The sequence below is a fragment of the Gobio gobio genome (assembly GCF_949357685.1).
Source record: "Gobio gobio genome assembly, chromosome: 3".
NCBI lineage: Eukaryota > Metazoa > Chordata > Actinopteri > Cypriniformes > Gobionidae > Gobio > Gobio gobio.
The window spans coordinates 51962539-51988665 of NC_137099.1; the positions used below are offsets into that span (position 1 = coordinate 51962539).

A 26127-nucleotide genomic window follows, 5' to 3' on the forward strand; every position below is an offset into this window, starting at 1 on the left:
TTCAGTCCCATGCAAATATATCTGTTGTGCATATGTTGCACTGACTTGTTTACCGTAGTGAAAAATAAAAAAAATAAAATGTTTCAACAGCATGTGTGTGTATCTGCAAATATGCATGTGAACAATTTGATAAAATTTTTTGTATTATGGCAAAGCATACTAAAGATGAGGGTGCTTTTCATTATGCCCAACAGTGTGTAGTTGGTTAGACAAAAATCTGGTAATATGAATGAAGTGTGTGCCATTTCGTGCAAAAGTTTGATTTTGATAATGCTATGTGTAGTTTCGGTTGCAGTGCTTCATTTTGCAGGATATAAGAGGTATTTTGCAGTTTGGGTGTGTGGTTTTGTGAATTGTGTTAAGTATTTTGATAAAACCAGACTAGTTTGAAAAATTGTGTGTTAGCAATTGGAAAAAACTGTAACATTGTCCCATATGATGACATATCGGGTATGCTCTGGTATCTGAACAGTGAGCATGTCATGTAAGGTGTCCAGGAATGCAATAATGTGTGCAGTGTTGTATGGGCCTATGGTTGCATGATGGTGAACAACACCATTTTGGCTTATAGCTGCACACATGGTTATGTTACCACCACGTTGTCCTGGGACATTGATGATGTCCAATAATGTTCCTGCCACGTCTCCGGGTTTTACTGAGGTTAAAACCGGCCTCATCTTCAAAAAGTAGCTCATGTCCCATGGCATCTGCTTCTAGTTCCATCACTCTCTGGACAAGACAAAACAAATGCAACACATCAGGCCCATGCACAGCACTACAGTATGCACTTCCAAATTCAGAACCAATGACACTATAGCTTACCTGCACATAGTCATATCGCAGTTGCTTTACACGTTCTGTGTTTCTCTCGAAAGGAACTCTGTAAATTTGCTTCATTCTTATTCTGTGGCGTGCAAGTACACGACTTAGTGCAGAAATGCTTACACTGTGTATATTTTGAAAGATGGTGTCATTATCAATTATGCGCTGCTGTATTTCGCGCAGTCTTATTGCATTATTGGCAATCACCATGTTCACTATATGGGTCTCTTACTCTGGAGTGAACATTCTTCCTTTGCCCCCAACATCTGGACGTCTAGCAATTCTGTAAAGTAACAATTTCAGTATTTTTGCATGTATGGTACAGTTGTGTTTCTCATTAGAGTATGGCAGTGCTACAAAGTACTTACCGATTCTCATTTCAAAATGTCCTAATGATGCTTGCCACAGTGTAGCGGCTCAAATTAGGCTGAACCCGTTGGCCAGCTTCCCTCAGGGTCATCCCATGGTTGATGACATGGTCCACTATTGTAGCTCTGATGTCATCAGTTATTCTATTTCTCACCCTTCTTACCCTTCCTCTTTCCCCTCCTCGTCCTCTTCTTGCTCCTCCTTGTCCTCTTCCTCTAACCCTCTCGCTTCTTCAACTCCACGTCCTCTTTCTCCTCCTATTCCTTCTACTTCTTCACCTCCGCGTCCTCTTCCTCCTCTTTCTTCACCTCCACGTCCTCTTCCTCCTCTTCCTCCTACTTCTTCACCTCCACGTCCTCTTCCTCCTACTTCTTCACCTCCGCGTCCTCTTCCTCCTCTTTCTTCACCTCCACGTCCTCTCCCTCGGCCTCCTCGGCCTCCTCTGATTCTCACTCTTCTCACTCTTACTGCTCCTTCCATTGTACTCCACACAGACAGCTTACCTGTGGCTTATTTACAGTGCTTAGGCTGATTGCAAAGTGAACTAATTATCTAAAACAGTTTTCATATGTGAAAGTGTGCCAGACAGTTGGCAAAATAGTGTTAATGATAGCCATACATGTGTATAATTTTGCTAGGAGTGTGTTGGAAATTTGGTAATTGAGTGTAAGCAGTGAGTTGTGTTTAAAGTTCTGCAAAAAGAGTGTTGTGCAGTGAATTGTGCCTACAGTTTTGCAAAGTGTGTGTTACAAAATTGCCAACTTAGTGCAAAGCAGTGTTTGTGCTTTTAGTTTTGCAAACTCAGTGAGTGGTTTTGCTATACGTATTAATAGTTTTAGAAATTGTGCTACAAGAGTCACGATTAGCGCTTAAGCATTCAGAAAAAACTGTAAGATGCAACGTGTTGGAGGTTGTTGAACAAATTCGCAGAATATGCAGTTATGTAGAAAGAGCACATGGACATGGAGTCTTAGGACATATTTAAGGGTGCGCCTGGTTCGTTTGGTCCAGACCAAAAAACAAAACAAAACATATAGTCCTGGTCCGCTTAGCGCTCAGATTGGCATTTTTATCACCAAACTAAAAAATTCCAAACCTTAAGGCATAGGGATACTTTCACAACCTGATTGGTCTGCTTTTATGATGTTGGCCTATTGCTTATTTTGAGACGGAACATCTCGGTTACGGATGTAACCCTCGTTCCCTGAGGAGGGAACGGAGACGGAACGTCTCGGTTACGGATGTAACCCTCGTTCCCTGAGGAGGGAACGGAGACGTAACGTTAGTGACTAACGAATGGGGGTTTCGCTTAGAAGCCTATCAACTTCGAGTTTAGAGAAAACGCCCAATGGCGTGCCAATGCCATGGGGCATGCGGAATTTGCATACGTAACTCCGCCTCACCGCGTGAGTATATAAGGAAGTACGTGGCAATATCGCATTATGTTACCTGCTTGAGGAGCCAAGACTGAACTCCTGCGTTCCAGGTAGCACAGCTGATGTGGCAACGGGACGTTACGTCTCCGTTCCCTCCTCAGGGAACGAGGGTTACATCCGTAACCGAGACGTTCCCTTTCGTTCAGTCACTACGACGTAACGTTAGTGACTAACGAATGGGGGGTCCCAATATAATCCCGCCACTCAGCTGTCTTCCAGTGCCCTGTGTAAGTGTGAGTACCCTGTCGTAAGACTAGTACGGACGAAGGACTCCCAGTTATCACAGAATTACCAAGGTACACTGGGAAGCATATCACAGTGAGGGAATGCCAAGGATGCCTACCCGTGGGGAGGACTTAAGAGACATATATGAGCCGGCTAGGGGCTGCATATGGAGATCTCTAGGGTACCAGCCGAAGGTGGATTTTTAACCCTAGGGTTGGCGGGGACACGCCAAGGGAAGAAACCCGCTCACTGAGGAGACTTACGGTGAAATACTCGTGTGGGGGTCGCCGGAGGGGAACCATGCACACGGGGCACCTGGCCGGAGACGAGGGTCTGGGCTCGCTAGAGGGCAGACACACAGGTATCGGCGTAAGCAGTGCTGAAGGAGCTCAGGGCTCTCGGGGGAGCTCACCTGAGGAAATATCGCACGTATCCAGTCCGTGGAGTGGAGTGGCGAGCAAGCGAAGACACCCGAATGAGTTGAGTGTCGCCCAGCCTGCAGCTCTGCAGATGTCTGTCAGCGAGGCGCCATGCGCTAGAGCCCAAGAGGAGGCCACACTCCGAGTGGAGTGTGCCCTCACACCAAGGGGACATGGTCGACCTTGCTGCTGGTATGCCAAAACAATGGTGTCCACTATCCAGTGAGACAACCTTTGCTTTGAGAGAGCACTTCCCTTCCGCTCTCCACCATAACAGACAAAGAGCTGGTCTGAGGTCCTGAAACACTGCGTCATGTCTACGTAGGCGCGGAGGGCGCGTACTGGACAGAGTAATGCCAAGGCTGGGTCTGCCTCCTCCAAGGCAGCGCTTGCAGGTTCACTACCTGATCTCTGAAGGGAGTGGTAGGAACCTTGGGCACATATCCAGACCGGGGTCTCAGGATCACGTGAGAGTTAGCCGGCCCGAATTCCAGGCACGCTTCGTCAACCGAAAAAGCCTGCAGGTCCCCGACCCTCTTAAGAGAGGCCAACGCGGTCAGCGGGAGGCCTCTGCAGAGCACTTAAAACTACTGAGAGATCCCAAGAGGGTACGAGAGGAGAGCAAGGAGGATTCAGTCTCCTCGACCCCCTCGGGAACCTGATGATCAGGTCGTGCTGACTTACCTTTTTGTTCTCCAAGAGATCGTGGCGGGCAGATATAGCGGCCACATAAATTTTGAGGGTGGAGGGAGACAGCCCACGCTCCAACCCCTCTTGGAGAAACTCAAGCACGGACCCGATCGGGCATTTCCAGGGGTCTTCTGGCGGGAAGAGCACCAGGTGACGAAGAGGTTCCACTTCAACGCATAGGCATGCCGAGTGGACTCTGCCCTAGCGGAAGTGATGGTGGCGACCACCGTAGGTGGCAGGCCACTCAAACCTGCCGCGTCCCGTCTAGGAGCCACACGTGGAGGTTCCAGAGGTCGGGACGCGGGTGCCATAGGGTGCCCCGTCTCTGAGTAAGGAGGTCCGGTCTCAGAGGAATAGGCCAGGGAGGGGCTGTCGCAAGGAGTATGAGTTCGGGGAACCAGGTCCGGCCGTGCCGGTACGGGGCGACCAAAAGGACCTGCTCCTTGTCCTCCCTGATCTTGCACAGGAGCTGTGCGAGTAGGCTCACTGGGGGGAACGCATATTTGCGTAGGCCCCGCGGCCAGCTGTGCGCCAGTGCATCCGTGCCGAGCGTGCCCTCGGTCAGGGAAAAGAACAGAAAAGAGTACTGCCAGCGAACCGTACTGCCAGCAACTCGAGGCAATTGACATGCAGGAGGCGCTGGGGTCCTGTCCAGGAGCCCGCGGCTGCTTGTCCATTGCACATGGCACCCCAGCCCGTGGCAGAGGCATCCGTCGATACGACAACATGCCTGGAAACTCGTTCTAAGGGCACACCGGCCCGTAGAAAACTGAGGTTCGACCACGGGGTAAGCGTCTGTAAGCAGGCCCGAGTCACTTGGATCCGGGGCGTGCCAGACAGCCATACCCATCTCGGGACTCGATCGCGAAGCCAGTGCTGAAGCGGTCTCATATGAAGCAATCCGAGCGGCGTTACCGCGGATGCCCCAGGAGCCTCTGAAATAGTTTCAGTGGAACAGCACTCTTGCTCTCGATTTGACGGAGGCAAGCCAGCAGAGACTGCGCGCGCTCGCTCGTAAGCTGCGCGCACATGGCGACCGAGTCGATCTCCATACCGAGAAAAGAGATCCTCTGCACGGGGCAAAGTTTGCTCTTTTCCCAGTTGACCCGAAGGCCCAGACGGGCTAAGTGGTGGAGAACCAGATCTCTGTGTCCGCAAATCTGCTCTCGAGCGTGGCCCAGTATGAGCCAGTCGTCGAGGTAGTTCAGGATGCGGACCCCGTGCTGCCGAAGGGGCGCAAGGGCTGCCTCTGCAATCTTTGTGAAGACGCGAGGGGACAGAGATAGCCCGAATGGGAGAACCGCGTACTGATATGCCCGCCCCTCGAAAGCAAACCGTAGGAACGGTCTGTGTCGAGGAAGGATGGAGACATGGAAGTAGGCGTCCTTCAGGTCGATCGCTGCAAACCAATCGTGAGGACGAACGCATTCAAAAGGCGTTTCGCAGTCAACATCTTGAACGGAAGCCGGTGAAGGATCGGTTCAAGATGCGAAGGTCCAGGATTGGTCGTAACCCACCGGTTTTCTTGGGTAAAATGAAGTAGGGGCTGTAGAACCCCGACTTCATTTCGGCCGGAGGGACAGGCTCGATCGCACCCTTCGCCAGTAGGGTGGCAATCTCCGCACGCATGACGGGGGCATGGGCCCCGGTCACGGTATAGCGGACTCCCCTGTAACGGGGAGGAGCCTGCGCGAACTGAATCGCGTAGCCGAGCCTGACGGTCCGCACAACCCAGCGGGACAGCCCCGGAAGCTGAAGCCATGCTTCCAGAGACTGCACCAACGGGGTCATACGGACGGCAGACGTACCCAGGGTGGGGCAGCGAGGCAGCGTTACCGGCCCGGACAGGGGAGGCTGTTGGGCGTCCCGGGGTTGGGGCACGGTTAACGGCTGCATCCTGACAGAGGAGACCAGGGAAGGACGCACGTTCCACTGGGGTCTGCTCTGCCAGGGGGCTGGCGACAGAGAGGGATGCGAGTGGCGAGACCCGAGGGTGGCGCGCACTGTCATCACCGGTCTCTGGGTCCTCAGAGACAGGAACATGAGTTCTTCCCAAGCGCTGCTAGCCCGGGGGCCAGCAGCGGAAGGATTTTCCCCCGGCCCTCCACCGGGGGAAGGAGATGCCCTGCTACCATCCCCTGGGAAGAACTGGAACCCATCTCTGAGTTGTCCACCTCCAGCCTGGCGTTTAACCAGTCTGGGGAGCGGACTGGGCGACATCCTCAACCACCTCCACGGCGCGGCCCAGGTGAAGGCTGCTGCTGGGGCCGGGCGGGAAGAGGGAGGGCGGGAAGAGGGAGGGCGCCCTCGGCGGCGAGCGGACTGAGGCGACTGAGCCGGCGGCTGGTGTAGCAGCTGGCCGCCGGGGCAGTACGTGTTACAGCCTCAGTCTGCTTTGGGGCGGCCGAGAACTGTTGGGCGCAGTTCTCAGCCGCGCCGCCGAAGAGGCCAGTCTGGGATATGGGTGAGTTGAGGAGGCGGGCCCGCTCAACGTCCTCCACATCACCAGGTAAGGCCAGGTGTTCTCCCGGACCACAGCTGTGGACATCGCCTGACCCAGGGAGCGTGTGGCCACCTTCACCGCCCGGGGGCGGGGTCAGTTGCGGCACGCAGCTCAATGAAGAGCCCTGGGTCGGCTCCACCCTTGTGCATGTGCAAAGGGGCGGCGGCCTGCCCACAGCTCTGCGGGACCATGCCACCGAAGTAGACGAGCCCACAGGCTTTGGGAGGGTGCTTAGGACAGCCACACCACGCCACGTCAAAGCCCTCTGTGGACACCGTAGTGCGCAACAGAGAGTTCAACAGTGGGGGGGAGGGGGCCCCAGTGTACCCTAGGCCGCGGCCCCATCAAGGGCAGAGAAGGCGGAGGAGGCCACCAAACGGTCGCGGGAAGCACGGGGACTTCCGGGACCGCGTGATCTCCTCATGCACCTCGGGAGCGAAAGGCATTGGGGGCGGGGCCCAACAGCTGTCGGGTGCCGCCCCCAAAAACCAATCGCGCAACCACGAGCACCCGCGACTGGGCGGAGTTCCACACCAGCGCGAGACTCGCGACTGCCCGGGATAACATGGCTGTCAACTTTAGGTCAGATCAGGCAGTGCTGACATACCCGGAGGCGGAGCACAACCTAATAGTCATCCCCAAAGGACTCCAGCCCACCTTGGGATGCGGCGATCGACATCTCACTGCTATCCGGAGCGTGAACTGAACGAACGGGGCGTCAGAGACGGGCCGTAGATTCAATCCAACACTCGCGGGAGCGATGTATAAGAGGGGGGCGTGGCCCGAGGAATGAACGTCGGGGTTCTTAATACCACAGCACCGCCCTCAGGTCACCCTGGCCACCAGCCAAAGTACCATCTCACTCGGGGACGGTAGATTGGGGTGTGGCAGAGGGGACTCTCTCTCCTCACGGAGATCATTGAGTCTCGACCGCGACATCGCGATGGTCACACCCCCGCAATGGAAACGTGACACATCCGCAAACACTGCCCGAACGTGCTGAAGCCCAAACACGCTCGAGCAGTGAATGCGTCCATAGACAGCAGCGGAAAATCGATCGCACCCGGAAGTGCACGGGCGAGCCGTCTTGAAAAAGACGTGCCACGCGCAAGCTCTTTTTGTGAGAGGAAAGCCTCGCAGTCGATGCCGAAGCGCCCAGGGAAACACACACCAGCTGTCAAACGGACCACTGCGCAGATCAGCAGGCAGGAAGTATGCGATCACTGGAACGCGCCGTTACACCAACACCGACTGGAAAGCTGCTCGTCTCGAAGAAGCTGACAGAGTCTCAGAAGGCTGTAGGAGTGAAGAGGTAGGTTCTCTTGGCTCCGAAAGCAGAACATAATGCGATATTGCCACGTACTTCCTTATATACTCACGCGGTGAGGCGGAGTTACGTATGCAAATTCCGCATGCCCCATGGCATTGGCACGCCATTGGGCGTTTTCTCTAAACTCGAAGTTGATAGGCTTCTAAGCGAAACCCCCATTCGTTAGTCACTAACGTTACGTCGTATTGACTGAATGAAAGGGAACCAATATTCAACATCCTGTGTGCTGGGATAAATATGCACGTTGTGAGTGCATAGCCTGCATAATATGGTATTCTGACCACCTGGGAACTCATGAAGAGCTTATAAAATGTGTAAAGGAGTCAAAACAGCAGAAGGAATCCCTCCGTCACACACACACACACACACACACACACACACACACACACACACACACAAACACAAACGAAGATCTGATGCGAGGAGACGTGGTTCTGATACCTGTACTGAACTGTGATATCTAATGCTGTTTCATGCCTTCTGATTTATTTACACTGTTTAAGAGTTGGATTCTCATGCTAAACATGGCCAACATTTCCAAAAATTAGTTGGACGTATGACGTAGTATTTCTGTGCCAAATAGCCTACACTCCTTCAGGATTCGAACAAGTTTGAGAATTGTTTTTTTTTTAAATAATGTCCCTGTATGACTTCATTAAGAGGAAATTGCTTGTACGGACACTTCTCCCGGATGAGCGCGTGCGCACGTCAACCCGCGCGAGAGAAAGAGCATGCCCATCAACAAGCTTCATTCGGTTACGACAGCCGTCGACAGCACAGTCATTTTGTTTTTAGACCACAAAATCAAAGAACCATTACAGTGGACCTGTCTTTTATAAATATGATAAATCTAAAGACTCTTTGGAGATATGAAGGATGCAATACTATTCTATATGTACTCAAGATTAACATGAGATTGGCAGAAACTGTGTGTTATTTACCCTTTGAAGGTGCAGTGTGTACATTTTAGCGGCATCTAGCGGTGAGGTTGTGTATTGTAATCACCCACCGCTCACCCCTCCCTTTCGAAGCACATAGAGAAGCTACGGTGGCCGACACAGGACAAAAATGTAATCGTCAGCGAGAGCAGAGAGTGACTAGCACTCTGTATAGAAATTTGTCCATTTAGGGCTACCGTAAAACATGACGGTGCAAAATGCAATTTCACTGTAAGGGGACCCGTGTTATGAAGCTCATTCTAAGGTAATAAAACATATGTTACATTATGTAAGGTTTTTATACACCACTGAAAACATAGTTATGTATATGACATAACTGTGATATATAGCAAACTCAGTTATATAGCCCAGAACCTCATGGCTGTGTCATAACTTTATTACACCTTTTGATAACACACTGAATAGATACTATGACAAACATAGCCTGTGTTACTGTAGATTTCAGCAACGAGGGTGGTTTGAAACATGTATATTGCATTGTTTGCGGTTGAATGAACTGATTATTAAAAGTACTAAACTGACAGAGGATCACACTGTTGTGTTTCGGTGATTAAACTAAATGTTCTCATTACATATTACAATAATCTTGTGTTTGAAACAATGATTATGTGGACTGAAAATATGTGCAACTGAATGAAAGCATGAGATCAGGTTTTAAAAGAATGACTAGCTGTGTTACAAGTGTGATCAGTATGGATTTTTTTTCTTTGGAAGAGTTTTGAAAATTTACACCTTACTTGTGAAAATAGTACCAAAGCGAATAAAAATATATATAATGCGATTATATAATGACCAGTTCAGTTCTACCAACTGTAAAGCATGAAGAGGGAAAGGTCATCCAATGAAAGGTCATTTTAAAATGCTAAAAAATTGAAAATCTATTGCTCTGACATTTACAATTATTTACAGTTTTTATTCTAAACTGAGCTGTGTTGCATCTATATTTCGAATTTGTGACTGAAAGAAGCTCAGGGAAAGAATCACAAAGTTCCTGTAACATTTTAAAAACAGATGTCTGTCTACTACAGGGTTTATCAACATACACTTAGTTTCATATATTTTGGAGATGGGAACCTCGAGAGATGTTCACTCTCGTCCAAAAACCTCACAAAAGGAAATCGCATGTTCTAGCTTGTTGCGAAGTGTGTTGATATTGCTGTATTGGGGAAGAATTAATCTGCCAAAACAGGTCTGGGCTTCTGGCAAACAGTGATCTGGATCAGGGCCGCCTGACTGGTGAATCTTCAGAAAGCGCTTTGAGAGACCTCCCGCAGGCACACAGTCCGTTCCATACAAGAACCCTGAAGAAAAATAGGTAGAGCGAGAATGTGAGGCAATAAAAATATCATTTCTTAAATGTCAAAATGATGTCGTAGATGCATCAAAAAATAAAAATGAAAAAAGAAATTAATATGTTCAAGTTAAAGCTTACTCAGAAATCTCTTCTTGTTCTCGTCAGAGAATTCAAAGAAAACTGTCCAGAAGTTCTTGATAAGCTCATCAGAGGCAGAACAGCTTTCATAGGAGGCAGACTGAAGATGAAGCGGGACAAGTCTTAAATACTAATTGTTAAATGCTTGTTACAAATTTGCACGTTTTGCAAATACATTTACCTGCAGAAGCTCCTGCCAGTCATATTTAGGGGAGCCGTGGAGAAGCTCCTGGAGTTCTTCAGGGTGAAACATGGTCCAGATATCGAGTGGGCAGCCCTCAGAGAAACCTCTTGAAAAATACTTGAACTGATTCTCCACAGACTTGTTGAAAACAAAGTCGACATACAAATCCACATACTTCTGTCTGTAAAAAACAAGACAAGCTTGACTGAAGGTTTAAAACGTTTTTGAAGAGTTACAGTTTTTCTCCATTGGTTTGGCTCATTTCTTGAAACAGAAATTACATTCTCAAAACAACATGGACAAATCTCCAAACCACTTGGCAATTGTTCACAACAAAATAGCATTTCTCATTAATTTCATCAAATTTTAAATATCTAAGTACATGTCTCAATGTCTCAGTAAATCTTTGCAAATGATTAAGTACAGGTATCCTACATTTAGCACAAATTCCAAGTGAATAGATCTTGTTGATCTAAACTGATTGTTTGATTCTCAGTCTAATGGTCGTTTGCTCCAAAACGTATCAGCGTCATTTGATTGTATAAGTCATCACATGCACAATAGTCTGTTCACTTGTCAAAATTAGTCAAGAACATCTTACCATGAATACCATATATGAATCCCTTGGAACATTTGATAAATTTATTACAGCAATTGACAGTCAGGTGAAACTAGAACTTGACTAATGAAGGAGGACTTTCACACATCTCAGATGACCAATCAAACAGTATGTTTAGTTACCTGACAGGTGCTGTCCATGACTGTGAATGCTGCCAAACATATATGTAAAGAGCTTGACCATGCAGGACCAGTACAATTTCTGAACATGGAGGCACCTGGCCAAGTAAATGCAACTGCCTGCTCGAGGAAGAGGAAGAGTGAGGATGAGAGGGGGAGCCCGAGGAGGAAGAGGGGTAGAGAAGGGAAGAGAGGGGTGGGAAAGGGGTAGAGAGGAGTAGAGAGGAGGAGGGGTAGAGAGGTAGAGAGGGGTAGAGAGGGGAAGGGGGGGGAAGAGAGGGGAAGGGGGGGGAAGAGAGGGGAAGGGGTAGAGAGGGGAAGAGGGTAGAGAGGGGTAGAGAGGGGAAGGGGGAAGAGAGGGGAAGATAGGGGAAGAGAGGGGAAGGGGGAAGAGGGGTAGAGAGGGGAAGGGGGTAGAGAGGGGTAGAGAGGGGAAGGGGGAAGAGAGGGGTAGAGAGGGGAAGGGGGAAGAGAGGGGAAGAGAGGGGAAGAGAGGGGAAGGGGGTAGAGAGGGGTAGAGAGGGGAAGGGGAAGGGGGAAGAGAGGGGTAGAGAGGGGAAGGGGGTAGAGAGGGGAAGGGGGAAGAGAGGGGAAGGGGGAAGAGAGGGGAAGGGGGAAGAGGGGTAGAGAGGGGAAGGGGGTAGAGAGGGGAAGAGAGGGGAAGGGGGTAGAGGGGGAAGAGAGGGGAAGGGGGTAGAGAGGGGAAGAGAGGGGAATGGGGTAGAGAGGGGAAGGGGGAAGAGAGGGGTAGGGGGTAGAGAGGGGAAGGGGGTAGAGAGGGGTAGAGAGGGGAAGGGGGAAGAGAGGGGTAGGGGGTAGAGAGGGGAAGGGGGAAGAGAGGGGAAGAGAGGGGAAGGGGGTAGAGAGGGGAAGAGGGTAGAGAGGGGAAGGGGGAAGAGAGGGGAAGAGAGGGGAAGGGGGTAGAGAGGGGAAGGGGGTGGAGAGGGGTAGAGAGGGGAAGAGAGGGGAAGGGGGTAGAGAGGGGTAGAGAGGGGAAGAGAGGGGAAGGGGGAAGAGAAGGGAAGAGAGGGGAAGGGGGTAGAGAGGGGTAGAGAGGGGAAGGGGGTAGAGAGGGGTAGAGAGGGGAAGGGGGAAGAGAGGGGAAGAGAGGACAAGGGGGAAGAGAGGGGAAGGGGGTAGAGAGGGTAAGGGGGTAGAGAGGGGTAGAGAGGGGAAGGGGGAAGAGAGGGGAAGAGAGGGGAAGGGGGTAGAGAGGGGTAGAGAGGGGAAGGGGGTAGAGAGGGGTAGAGAGGGGAAGGGGTAGAGAGGGGAAGGGGGAAGAGAGGGGAAGAGAGGGGAAGGGGGTAGAGAGGGGAAGGGGGAAGAGAGGGGAAGAGAGGACAAGGGGGAAGAGAGGGGAAGGGGGTAGAGAGGGTAAGGGGGTAGAGAGGGGTAGAGAGGGGAAGGGGGTAGAGAGGGGTAGAGAGGGGAAGAGGGAAGAGAGGGGAATGGGGAAGAGAGGGGAAGGGGGTAGAGAGGGGTAGAGAGGGGAAGAGAGGGGAAGGGGAAGAGGGGGGTAGGAAGAGGTAGACCTGGAGTAGGATGTGGCCAAAGAAGACGGGGACCAAATTTATCAGATGCGATTCTACTGAGTACCCATGGGTTGACATTGAGAGAGGCTGGACAGATGTGTCTTGGTCAGATATGTTTGGTCAATATATTCATATACTTTACTCTAACAATATCTCTGAAAAAAATCAAACCCAGATTATATCATTAAGGTAAGATTGAGAACAGCAGCGTGTGGATGGCCAGGAGGGTGAGGACAGTAATTTTCACTGTTTTTTTGTTTGTGTGTTTATATTACAGTATTGTAACGTACTGCTCCGAGACAGAGGTTGAGAATTCAAATGCAGCTTTATTTGTAAGGGTAATCCACACTCGTAGTCAACAAACAGGCAAGGGGTCAAAACATGTAATCAGTCCAATAAGGCAAACAAGGCAAGAGAGACAGGCAAACGGGTAATCCACGGAACAGGCAAGAAATCCAAAACCAAGACAAGAAACCAGGGAAAACGCTCAGAAATGCAGTAATACAACAAACAAGTCTTGGCAATGACTGACAGAATGAACAGGCTTATATAGGGTGAGCTAACTAGGAAATGGGGTGCAGGTGGATGTAATCAATGGGTGTTGAAGAGTCCGGGCAAAGGATTATGGGTGATGTAGTCCTTGATGGAGTGACAGTCTGGAGTGGAGTGCCCTCAGGTGGTTCTCATGGGCACTCACACAGGACGAATTGTGACAAGTATATTATGCTGTATACATTTTCTTTTTACTCTGATGTATGGAAGTTACTTTATGTGTGTGAATGATAATGGTTACAATTTCCTTGGCAGTATGAGTGCAAAGTGTGATGTCAAACCTTGGAGGCTATTCTTACCCTAAAATCCTATTTCTTTTTTTCAGTTTTATACACAATTGTATTCTTTTAGCTAGACAAAAATGAAGGACTGGGCTAGGACTGAGAGGTGGACATGAGGGATATTTCAATGGTCCTCTGCCATAGTGACAAAGCATCTAAACATTTTGACTTGCAGTGCTTACACAATGCCAAAGGGACGAAGCATTTTGGGGGCACTGACTGTTTAAATGAGAAGGAAATTTAGTTTTGACACATGAGTGAACTGTTTTGGGAGAGGTATGAGCTTTTGCAGGTGAACCATGGTGTTGTGCCGAACCATCCACGTTATTTTGGCAAAAATAGAACGTCCGGTTTGTTTCAAAAGAAATGAGCAAAAGCAATTGAGAAGGATCTTTGCCATTTTCGTGGCACTGACTATTTATATGGGAAAGGAATTTAGTTCTGAAGCATGAGTGAACAGTTTTGTGAGAGATATTAGCTTTTGCAAGTGAGCTATAGTGTTGTGCTGAACTGTAAGACCAAATTATCTTACAATTTTGAGAATGTAATTTCTGTTTCAAGAAATGAGCCAATCCAATGAAAAAAAACTGTAAGATAGATAGATAGATAGATAGATAGATAGATAGATAGATAGATAGATAGATAGATAGATAGATAGATAGAGACACTACCTATTAACTTTGGTCACTTGAATTTGACCTCCATTTGGAACGAGCTCTTGCCCGTTGACCTGAAAGATGTAAATGGCTAATGTAAGCATTTTTTTAATGTAAGCTAATGTGTACACTTTTATACAAGTGAACCAATACAAACTGCATTACTGTGAAATCCAAAAAGAGCATATCCACGACGTCCTCATCCTCCTTAAGAAGGTTTTTCAAACTTCTAATGTGGGATTTTAAAAATACAATTAAAAACATGACCTGCTCTGTAAAAGCACTGTGAAACATACAGTGTATCAAATCTAATGGTTAGTAGTCTGTAAGTGTTTACCTGGCCTCCACAGGGGACAGTTCCTCCAGATCATTCAGAGAGGGACTCAGCTGGAGGAGTTTCTTGAACAAGGCCAGTGGGAAGTCAATGCTAATGTGATGATTGTTGTACAGCGCCATTCCACAGATAATGCCAAGATAGTAGAAATCCTTATTACCTTTGGTGTGCTGAAAAGACACAAGCATCTTATCGATGTATATGGGGAAGGCCACATAAGAAGGGATAAGGAATGTTTGGTGTCGAGCTTACATCAGGATTGAACCAAACCAATGAATTCTCATGGACCTTCAGCACTCTTTTCTCCCAATTGAGAAGAGACTTGGAAAGAAGGGAGAAGAACTCTGCCGATAAGCCCCTCATATCTATTCCATTCTCCCCGATGAACACCACCTGTACAGGAGACATTTTCATAATAATTGTAAAGGTAAAATGCAATATCAGACATTTCAACACTGTTTTAGTTCTGTAATTCTTTTACCTTTAATCCATGAAAAAATGAGCGGGTGCTTTTCCTGAGCTTCTTTAGTATGTCAACAGTGTCTGTCAACAGTGATTCCCTGTTTATGTGCAACTCGTTGGGAGTATAGCTCTCTATGCACTTCATCTGCGAGAACTAAGAAGAGTAAAATTATGTTAGCTCATTTACTCACCCTTGTGTCATTCCAAACCTTTATGACTTTCTTCTGTAGAACACAAGTATTCTGAAAAATGCTGGTAACCAAACTGTTTTGATACCCATTGACTTGAATATGTAATAGAGTGGTGTATGTATGACATCACTTTGTAGGCCAAAACACAGAAGCGAGTTAGCATTTTAGCACTTCCGGTTTGCTCGTCCTGAAGTAAATGAGTTTTTTGAATGGCTGAAAGCTAAAGACACTTTCACGTTTTATTCTATGACATAAAATACATCAGTATTACCCAACTTTTTTTAAGCTGTTACGTGTCTTGAAAAAGGCGTTTGCTAACAAGTGGCTAAATGGGACTACAGAGGCTGTCGGGGAGATAAAACGGCAAGGAAAGGAAACGAGTATGCACAAATAAGAAATGAGAAGCACCAAAGCCACTAGATGACAAACCTGCAACCATTAGCCAAAAAAAACGTAATGGCTAATGCTAACGCTGTGCCTGCCAGTACGCAGGAAAGGAGACCAGAGGCTGTTTTTTTAATGGATGTCAATGGAGAAGAGGCATCACTACAACGAATAAGCCGCTTTTGTGAGCGCCTTACTCAGTGCTTATCATTTAATACAGTGTTTCCCAACCGGGGTGCCGTGTAAAAGTCCTTCAAATATATATATATATATATATATATATATATATATATATATATATATATATATATATATATATATATATATATATATATATATATATATATATATATATATACAGTGAGGAAAATACGTTTTTGAACACCCTGCTATTTTGCAAGTTCCTCCACTTAGGAATCATGGAGGGGTCTGAAATTGTCATCGTAGGTGCATGTCCACTGTGAGAGACATAATCTAAAAAAAGATATCCAGAAATCACTTTTTTTACTATTTATTTGTATGATACAGCTGCAAATAAGTATTTGAACACCTGAGAAAATCAATGTTAATATTTGGTACAGTAGCCTTTGTTTGCAATTACAGAGGTCAAACGTTTCCTGTAGTTTTTCACCAGGTTTGCACACACTGCAGGAGGGATTTTGGCCCACTCCTCCACACAGATCTTCTCTAGATCAGTCAGGTTTCTGGCCTGTCGCTGAGAAACACAGAGTTTGATCTCCCTCCAAAGATTCTCTATTGGGTTTAGGTCTGGAGACTGGCTAGGCCATGCCAGAACCTTGATATGCTTCTTACAGAGCCACTCCTTGGTTATCCTAGCTGTGTGCTTCGGGTCATTGTCATGTTGGAAGACCCAGCCTCGACCCATCTTCAATGCTCTAACTGAGGGAAGGAGGTTGTTCCCTAAAATCTCGCAATACATGGCCCCGGTCATCCTCTCCTTAATACAGTGCAGTCGCCCTGTCCCATGTGCAGAAAAACACCCCCAAAGCATGATGCTACCACCCCCATGCTTCACGGTAGGGATGGTGTTCTTGGGATGGTACTCATCATTCTTCTTCCTCCAAACACGTTTAGTGGAATTATGACCAAAAAGTTATATTTTGGTCTCATCTGACCACATGACTTTCTCCCATGACTCCTCTGGATCATCCAAATGGTCATTGGCAAACTTAAGACGGGCCTGGACCTTCTGTGCCATGCATGATTTCAAACCATGACGTCATAGTGTATTACCAACAGTAACCTTGGAAACGGTGGTCCCAGCTCTTTTCAGGTCATTGACCAGCTCCTCCCGTGTAGTTCTGGGCTGATTTCTCACCTTTCTTAGGGTCATTGAGACCCCACGAGGTGAGATCTTGCATGGAGCCCCAGTCCGAGGGAGATTGACAGTCATGTTTAGCTTCTTCCATTTTCTAATGATTGCTCCAACAGTGGACCTTTTTTTAGTTTTTTAGTTAGCCCTTTCCAGCTTTGTGGAGGTGTACAATTTTGTCTCTAGTGTCTTTGGGCAGCTCTTTGGTCTTGGCCATGTTAGTGCTTACTGATTGTATGGGGTGGACAGGTGTCTTTATGCAGCTAACGACCTCAAACAGGTGCATCTAATTTAGGATAATAAATGGAGTGGAGTTGGACATTTTAAAGGCAGACTAACAGGTCTTTGAGGGTCAGAATTCTAGCTGATAGACAGGTGTTCAAATACTTATTTGCAGCTGTATCATACAAATAAATAGTTAAAAAATCATACATTGTGATTTCTGAATTTTTTTTAATTTATTATGTCTCTCACAGTGGACATGCACCTACGATGACAATTTCAGACCCCTCCATGATTTCTAAGTGGGAGAACTTGCAAAATAGCAGGGTGTTCAAATACTTATTTTCCTCACTGTATATATTTTTTCAAATTTTTCAAATAATTCTCTCTTTGTAAACTTTGTTCAATGCATGCGAGTGCTGCCGTATGTTCGAATATGACCAGTCATTTTCGCCGTCATCACCCGGGTGCAGTGCCAGAAGACGCGAATGAGAAGTCGCACGCGCTGTGAGAAAATGTGTCTCTGTGCACTCATCCGAAAGCGCGCACACGTCTCACAGCGCGCAAATATTGAGTTCTCTTTCAAGTCTTGCTCTTGAACGGACAAACTCACACAAAAAGTATGTCAACATGTCCATCTTGATGAGTATTCTAGCAGACATAGTCTGTATATGCCTTAAGTAAACTTAATATAGTCGAGAAAGTCGACGCATATCCGTGCATTAGGTCTTAAAGGGGCCTTTACTGCTGTCTGTTTAATCTCAAACAACAAAAGACAAGGACTTCACTCACTGCTCTTGATTGAATAGCTTTTGTAAGTTTAATAGGATTAATCTTTAATTTATACACTCAAATATGCAATGTTATTTTACATTTGATACATTTCTGTACCTGAAAACTAATGTTAGACGTTCCTGAAAAACCTGAAAAGCATAGTTTATTTTATTAGTAGGCCTATCTTTGCTCAATAGTATTTATTTGTGCTGCTGCTTGTATTTAAATTATTTGTTCTTATTATTTTCTTTATTTTTATTTGACAGTAGTCCTTTTTTCCCTGAACATAGCAAATACTGAACCGAAACCGTGAACCTGAAGGGGGTCGCACACCGGACGTGAAGCTCAGCGCCGTGCTGCGCCCGCGGCGCGTCTCAGGTATCTCACACCGGACACGCACATGCTCTACGCGCGAGCTCAATTTTGAATCGACTTTTGACAGAAGAGCTGCACGATGGGTGAGTTCTTGTAGCACAGGGTGAAATCAGTATGTACATTGAAGATTTGAGGGAAATATAATATAAATTTAATATAAAACCTTGAAATGGCGCAGGATTTTGAACAACTTCCTGAGTCGCCGCGGACAGGCGCCGAATGTCGCCGCCGGTGTGTGTACACTCATTGAAAACAATGTGTTCGAATTTTAAAGACGTGGCACGGCGCTGAGCTTTGCGTCCGGTGTGCGACCCCCTTAAAACCGTGATACAAACCGAACCGTGAGCAATATGTACCGTTACACCCCTAGCGTAACGTATGCGAGGGGGTGCCACAAAATGGAGAACATTTTCAAATGGTGCCATGACCGAAAAAAGGTTGGGAAACACTGATTTAATGAATCGACTGCCTGTCTGCAAATCTTCAACATGTTTTATGCTAAACAATACGTTTGTTGGGAGGGATATGTAGATTTTACTACTTGCCATAAAAATATTGATTTCATTGAAATTAAAAATTTGAGTTAATACAATGAAGGAGATTGGTTTAATAAATAGGAACTCAACATTATGTTTTCTGAACCACATTAATTATCTAAGATAATTTGACAAAAGATAAAAAGTTGTGATAAATCATGAAAATAATTATTTACCATGCTGTTAAACATGAGGGTATTATGCAATCAATTAAGAGATTTCTCCCTATATAGAACCTTTTCTTCTTTTTTTCTAGTGTATTTTGTAGAATATGCATTTTGTGCCCCACATAAGAAAGTCATACAGGTTTTGAGGGTAACTGTTTCTTAAAAATTATGTAAGTTATTTGGCATGTGTACTGTATGTTATTTGTATGACTGAGTACATCCATCTCTGACTTACACAAAACATTTTCCGTTTAGATACGTTGTCAGCTGCAAAAGGGAACTTGACCAATATTTGTACAATTTCCTGAAAGAAAGATCCACAGAACTACTGTAAGATTTGTAAGTTATTGAACAGAGAACATTAAAAATGTCATGCAAATCTCATTGAAATATTCATATTTATCATGTCAGAAGCCTTCAATACTCACAAAGTAGTATTCTTTCAATTTCACTACATCATTTAAATCTTCAGCGGAACAAAAGCTCATAAGCATCCCACTCAGTTCTGCCACTGTGACTTGCAGCTATTGAAGTACAGAAAGAAGAGAAATTTCTGGTATTATGGTTTTTGTCCAAAAATATCTTTGTGAAAACAGAATTCACTATTGCTTTGGTTCTCACCGTATCTAGGAGATCTTTAACCTCGTGAATGATGAAGCCACTGTTTGTGATGTCATTGTGGGTAGTGCAACAGACCTTCACAATAGAGACAAAGTATAAACAAATATTATACAATGATAAGGTTAAATTTCAAATCAAATGTTTAAAAAAGGCACCTTATAGAGCATCTGAAGGATGTGCAAAAAGTTCTGCAGGTGTATAGTTAAGTCATGGCCAGTTTCACCGCAAGAAATCTGGCCAATCAGCTCAGCAGATTCTTTGTGAAATAACTTCACCAAGCCTCTGAGCCAATCACTTGGCAGTTTGGACCAGTACATCTCTGAAAAAAGATCATACAAATACTTAGAGGAGTACAACAAGGCCAAAAACACAAAGGTTGTAATGGTCCTCCAGCTTTACCCAACATTGTACGAGCGGCTGGATTCAACTGAAGGATTCTGGAGGCCATCGCTCCAGTGAGTTCAGTTCTTTGTTTCTGGAGTCCTCCGATGAGCTCAGGGAGGAGAAGGTAAAGTCTCAGAGCTTCCACACCAGCTGGATTTGGCTTCAGAGACGGCAGCAGAGTATAGTGTACCACTTTCACCACCTGAGGGCCAAATGAACTGCATCTCACTCATGCAATTTAAAATGTAATGACATTTTTTTTGTAAACAGATTCATCATTACCTCTGATATTAACCGTTTATCCTCCAATAACTTTGCAAAGGATGTTTTAACCAGATCAAAATCCAACCCACAATGCTCCTCAGACGTCTGATAATGTTCATCACAACTAAAGACAGAACGTTACATAAAATCTGTGATGGAAGGAGTCATTTTAGGCACAAAAAGGAGAAATGACTAGATAAGACTACCTAATTTTACCTTGTTTTGAGAAAACTTCCATTCAGAGAGGCGGCAGAGGAGAATACAGTGTTTATTTCCCTGTAAATAACAAAACAATACTTTTGTCCATTTACTGTACACAGTACAGCCCTGGTAAATATGATCAGAGATGTCTGTAAAAGTAAATCTGCATTGTTTATTGATCTTTCATTCAAAACATTTGCTAAATTCTAACCTTTCATTGAAGTAAAACAATTGAAAGTGGGGGGAAAAAAATCACATTGTGAAATAGATGTTTTTCTCCAAAACACGTTGGCCACAGGTATAGCACCCCTAGAATTTTTAATAAGTAAAATAACTGTGAAGTATATTCCAATTAATATTGACATTCTTAGCTCCAGGGTGACTAAGAAGACGAAATTGCTATGAGTTCCTGTTCCACAGGTGTATAACAATGAGGAAACACAAAGGCCAAATTCCATTAATCATCCATCACAATGAGTCAAACCACAGAATATAGTTCTGATGTGCAGCAAATGATTGTTGAGCTTCAGAAAATAGAGAGTGGCTGTACGAAAATAGCTAAAACATTGAAAAATACCCATTTCCACCATCAGAGCGATAATTAAGAAGTTCCAATCAACTAAAGATGTTACGACGTGTCTATATCGTCCTAATGCAGGTTGAGGAGGAGAGTTTGAGTGGACAAAGACTCTCCAAGGATCACAGATGGAGAACTGCAGAGATTAGTTGAGTCTTGGGGTCAGAAAGACAAAAAAAAAAAAACAACCCCACATGTTGTTTGGGAGGGTTTCAAGAAAAATCCTCCTTGTTCATCTAAAAACAAACTCCAGCATATTCAGTTGTCAAATACGACTGGAACTTTAAAAGGGACCTGGTTCTGTGGTCAGATGAAGCTAAAAAAAGAGCTTTTGGCAGCAAACTCACCAGATGGGTTTGGTGAACACAGGGATAAAAAGTCCCCCATGTCCATGGTTAAATATACCGCGGGATCTTAAAAATTGTGGGCCTATGTTTTGCTGGAGGTCCTGGACATCTTGTTCAGAGACATGGAATCATGGGTTCTAATACCAACAGATAAAAAAATCAAAACCTGACCACTTCTACTAGAAATCTTATAATGGGCTGTGGTGGATTTTGATTAATGATCCAAAACAAACATCAAATCAACACAAAAATGTGTCACTGAGCACAAAATGAAGCTTCTGCCATGACCATCCCAGTGTCCTGACCTGGACCCTATAGAAAACGAGTGGGCTGAACTGAAGAGAAGAAGCACCAACATGGATCTGGAGAGATTCTGTATGGAGGAATGTTCTCCAAACTCATCAGGCACTATAGAAGACTCAGAGCTGTTATCTTGGCAAAAGAAGGGCGGTCAACGTATTTTGGAGAAAAACATTTATTTCATAATGTGAGTTTGCCCCATAAACAAAGCAGATTTATTTTTACAGCCATCTTTTATCATATTTACCTGTACTTACCTGTATGCACTAATATATAAAATTGCTCAATTACATTATTAGGTCACAACCTCTACTTAAATAGTAAGAATCATGCATAATTAAGATTCAGATTCAGATACTAAATTGTGTAAACATTATATAAAATAAATACTATCTGATATTTCTGCTATTTAATAGTATTTTTTAAAAATAAGACAAATTCATTAAGGTCATGACACAGCTCCACGTGCATTTTCAGAATATTTTAAGAGCGACATGGGCATGGACATTTTAAGAGGACATTTTGTAGGCTACACAAAAGCTCTGGATTTATAGCGGTATCATAAAAAATAATTTGAACGGAAACTAAGGCAAACACTCACTTCTTTATTGTTGCCCATGAATCCCTTCCAGACACCCATCGGTCAATTATTGTGTCATTTAATGTCAAAACCTCTCTGCAATTGGATTTTGGCTTACTTTCAACCTCCTACAAAATACAACAAAAAAAAAGTTATCACAGTGCAGCAATCATTTGTATGTTAAATTATTTCTGAATGAAAATTGTCCGTCTTACTTTGAAAAACAAGGCAAAGGAATGATTCTGCCCAGCAATGAGTTTTTCAAACGTATATTCATGATCACATTCTGTGTGCAACAAACATTTAGTTTATAGTTTTGTGCCACATGAGAAAATGAGAAAAATATTCATAACAAAAAAAATTGTATCTACCATTTGACAGATCCACAGGAAAAGGCACAGACTGCTTGATCATTTTTCCATTTCCCAGCTGCCCTTGCATCCCACATCCAAAGGAGTAGATCAGCTTTGACGATGCGACTGACACAAGTGTGTGACGTCTTTGTGAAAGAAAGGATCAAAAGCCAAATTACTGAGCAGAACTCGTACATCAGACATGTTAACCATGTGAGGAATTAGAAATAAATCTGCACTGAAACACTGATAGCTTATGAAAGGTCTAGTTTACCTCCCACATGTGACCTGTGACACTTTAGATCCCCACAGTTCAGCAACCACCCGCGGATGATGCTCGTCTTCAAATGAGCTGTGCCCAAGCTGACCAGAACCTCCTGATCCAAATGTGAATACTGTGCCACCCTGAAACATAGACATTTTCTGTCCAGTTTGTTGTATGCTAAATATGGTATTATAATATGGATATATAAAATATTACAAAATACTACCTTTGATAGCGTGGCAGTGTGTTCCCCTCCACATGAGATGGACACGGTTTTCTTTCGGTTCAGACTATTTACAACCGTTGGGACGTGTCTGTCTGTGGTGGAAAAACAGTACATTCATCACTTCCAATGCTTTAGATTTGACACAGTATTGCACAAATGTAGTACATTTATATGTGCTTTTATCATTAGTGATTTGGTTACATGATGAAATATTCAGACCTGTAGTGTCTCCGAGGCCCAGCTGTCCACTCGAGTTCTTTCCCCATCCGAACACGACTCCAGAGAGAGACACCACAAAGCTGTGGTCTCCTCCAGCGCTGATCTGAGCCAGTGGGATCCCACACAGATTCTCCACACGTTGAGCTGAGAGAGAGCTGGGATGATCTTTCTTCAAGCCCAGCTGACCGTGAGAGTTCTCACCCCATACGAACAACTGACCATCTGAAACACCAACAGCTCTGCATATTTACACTCAAATCAAATGCCAATTAAATCATGTCAATCATAAGATGTCAAAAGATTAAACAAAACATCTGATGTTAGATGAAATGCTCATGAATACCATTGGTCAGTGCCATTGAATGCTGGTCTCCACATGCGATCTGAGCCACCTGCCTGTTTTCCAGACCTTTGGGAGGACTGCAGACAAGACAATCTGTCAGATATAGATTTGTTATTATCACTTATGGTAATTCATATTGTTATGCCAAATAAATCATACCTGCACACAGTAGATTTGTATTTGTCCATAATGAGAACTCTTCCTTCATCAGCAAGAAGAACCGCACCATCTCCTCCACAAACAATCGATGTGATTCTGTCATTTAGCTGTATTTTCTCTGGAGTAAATACAATATTATCATCAATCCAACTTCTGTTCATATTGTAAACATAAAAACAAACATCAAACAAGTTTTCATAATTAGCATAATATATGATATTTATCTTACATTTATTAGTAGGCTAAAAAATTGTGTAATTTATTGTCGGCTATCATACCTAGTTTTCCCTCACAGTCTTCACTACGCAATCTCAGGACCGAGACTTTCCCATCCCGGATAAATCCAATAAAACTCCTTCCAGCTGACATGTCCTGAACTGCTGATTTCGGACACATGGATCGTATTCCACAATTGCCATGTTTGACTTTGTCAGGCTGTAAGAGACCGAAGCCCTCTCTGACCTGCGCTCCCCAGTAGCACAACATGTTGACTCCAGCTGACTGAAGAACACACACACACAAACACACACACACTCATATTAAACTGAAAGCAAACTCTGGTTTCAGCCTAAACGAAACCTGTTCGATTTCCCCCTAAATGACATCATTGGAAATCATAAATTTGGGGCATTCAATAGATTGAGCAATTAGCATACAACAAAGGAAACATATACTTGAGGAATGAGGGAAGATAATTGGAAAACGAGACAAAAACTTAAAGTGATATTTCAAACAAAATTTTATATTCTAGCTATTTTCCTCTCGTGTTGTTCGAGACCAGTAGCCTATAACTTTATTTCTTCCACTGAGGCACAAAGGGAGTGTTTGGCAAAATGTCGTGGACTAAAAAGTAACAGAAGTCAACATTCACTTTCATCGGTTTTTCATGTAACGAAAGTGAATGATGACGATCTGTACGACATGATGTACGGCAAGCTGTATTAACATTTAATCCTTAAAACGAACTAGTATTTCCATGCTACTTATTTTTTAGATACTAATATCTATTCATTGAATGCTATTAGGCCTACTTATTCATTAGCTACTAGTGCTTATTCTTTAGGTACTAGTACCTTTTTAAAGACACTATAGTTATTCATTAGAACTTATTCGTTCTTATTTATTAGATACACATATTACAATATTGTCTAGTATATAATTATATTAGTGCTTATTTTTGAGTTAGGCCTACTTAGTAACATTTTAATCAAAGATATCCTTACCGTAATAGATTCTAGTAGGCTACTATTTCAGTATGCAAATAATATGAATATTAATTAACCCACAATATATCAAAGAGAGATGACACAGAAAACTAAAGGAGAAGAGAGGAGAAAGAATTAAGATGCAACGTGTTGGAGGTTGTTGAACAAATTATCAGAATATGCAGTTATGTAGAAAGAGCACATGGACATGGAGTCAAGGGTCAAGGGTGCGTTCACACTTGTAGTTTGGTTTGCTTGGTTCGTTTGGTCCGGACCAAAAAACAAAACATATAGTCCTGGTCCGCTTTGCGTTCAGATTGGCATTTTTATCACCGAACCTTAAGCCAGGGATACTTTCACAACCTGATTGGTCTGCTGTTATGACATAGGCCTATTGCTTATTTTGAGGAACCAATATTCAACATCCAAAACAATGCTGTGTGCTGGGATAAATACGCACGTTGTGAGTGCATAGCCTGCATATGATGGTATTCTGCTGGGTACCAGCTGAGAACTCATGAAGAGCTTATAAAATGTGTAAAGGAGTCAAAACAGCGGAAGGAATCCCTCCGTCTCACACACACTCACACACACACACAAACACAAATCTGATGTGAGGAGACGTGGTTCTGATACCTGTACTGAACTGTGATATCTAATGCTATTTCATGCATTCTGACTTATTTAAACTGTTTAAGAGTTGGATTCTCATGCTATACATGGCCAACATTTCCAAAAACTAAAACTAAGAGTATTTCTGTGCCAAATAGCCTACACACAAATGTCCCTGTATGTCTTCATTAAGAGCAAATTGCTTGTACGGACACTTCTCCCGGATGAGATAATAGATAAGAGATATAATAGATTTTATCTAGATAATAGATCCTCATAAAAACTACACACTGCACCTTTAAGGATTAAATGTTAAATCGGCTTGCCATATGTACGACATCCCTAGTACATCAAGATCAGCATATCGATAGATATGCATTTTAACACACATACACGCTTGGTCTGTTTTCGATCAAGTTGAGATAAACATATTTGCGGTATAAATCATTTTATAACGAAAGAGTTCGCTCATTTGCTGACATGAATACGGATTTAGAGAACCAAACTACTGTTTCTCCTTGTAAATAATTGGTTTAGATCCATGTCAATCACAGACGTCTGGCCA

At 44.5% G+C, this 26127-nt stretch overlaps 1 protein-coding gene across 2 annotated transcripts; it reads right to left on the reverse strand.

Annotated features, from left to right (window-relative positions):
* Positions 1 to 9109: 9109 nt before the first annotated feature.
* Positions 9110 to 24259, reverse strand: LOC307123274 (putative E3 ubiquitin-protein ligase HERC4). Of its 2 annotated transcripts, none has more exons than XM_079811761.1 (24): positions 24024 to 24259; positions 23746 to 23863; positions 23587 to 23663; positions 23244 to 23465; positions 23025 to 23116; positions 22808 to 22938; positions 22552 to 22679; positions 22396 to 22466; positions 22202 to 22308; positions 20392 to 20451; positions 20194 to 20299; positions 19927 to 20113; positions 19683 to 19846; positions 19528 to 19602; positions 19335 to 19430; positions 19142 to 19210; positions 14944 to 15078; positions 14715 to 14855; positions 14466 to 14632; positions 14294 to 14357; positions 14144 to 14202; positions 10367 to 10550; positions 10186 to 10285; positions 9110 to 10054 (listed from the first exon to the last, which is right to left on the reverse strand). In XM_079811761.1, the coding sequence occupies exons 1-24, from the start codon at positions 24229 to 24231 to the stop codon at positions 9840 to 9842; spliced, it is 2976 nt and encodes a 991-aa protein (XP_079667887.1). In that variant the 5' UTR covers positions 24232 to 24259; the 3' UTR covers positions 9110 to 9839. The 2 variants fall into 2 exon arrangements, with proteins under 2 accessions (XP_079667887.1, XP_079667888.1); XM_079811762.1 differs by having other exon boundaries at positions 23587 to 23679; positions 24024 to 24226.
* Between the last annotated feature and the right edge of the window lie 1868 nt (positions 24260 to 26127).

What these genes read in the sequence shown, in the direction of transcription:
- LOC307123274 (XM_079811761.1), bottom strand. Translation starts at nt 24,231, where the DNA reads ATGTTGTGCTACTGGGGAGCGCAGGTCAGAGAGGGCTTCGGTCTCTTA. An exon ending in TTCAATGGCACTGACCAATG is followed by an intron (nt 23,466 to 23,586) that starts GTATTCATGAGC and finishes TTGGTGTTTCAG; the next exon opens with ATGGTCAGTTGTTCGTATGG. An exon ending in ACTGGCAGGAGCTTCTGCAG is followed by an intron (nt 10,286 to 10,366) that starts GTAAATGTATTT and finishes CTTCATCTTCAG; the next exon opens with TCTGCCTCCTATGAAAGCTG.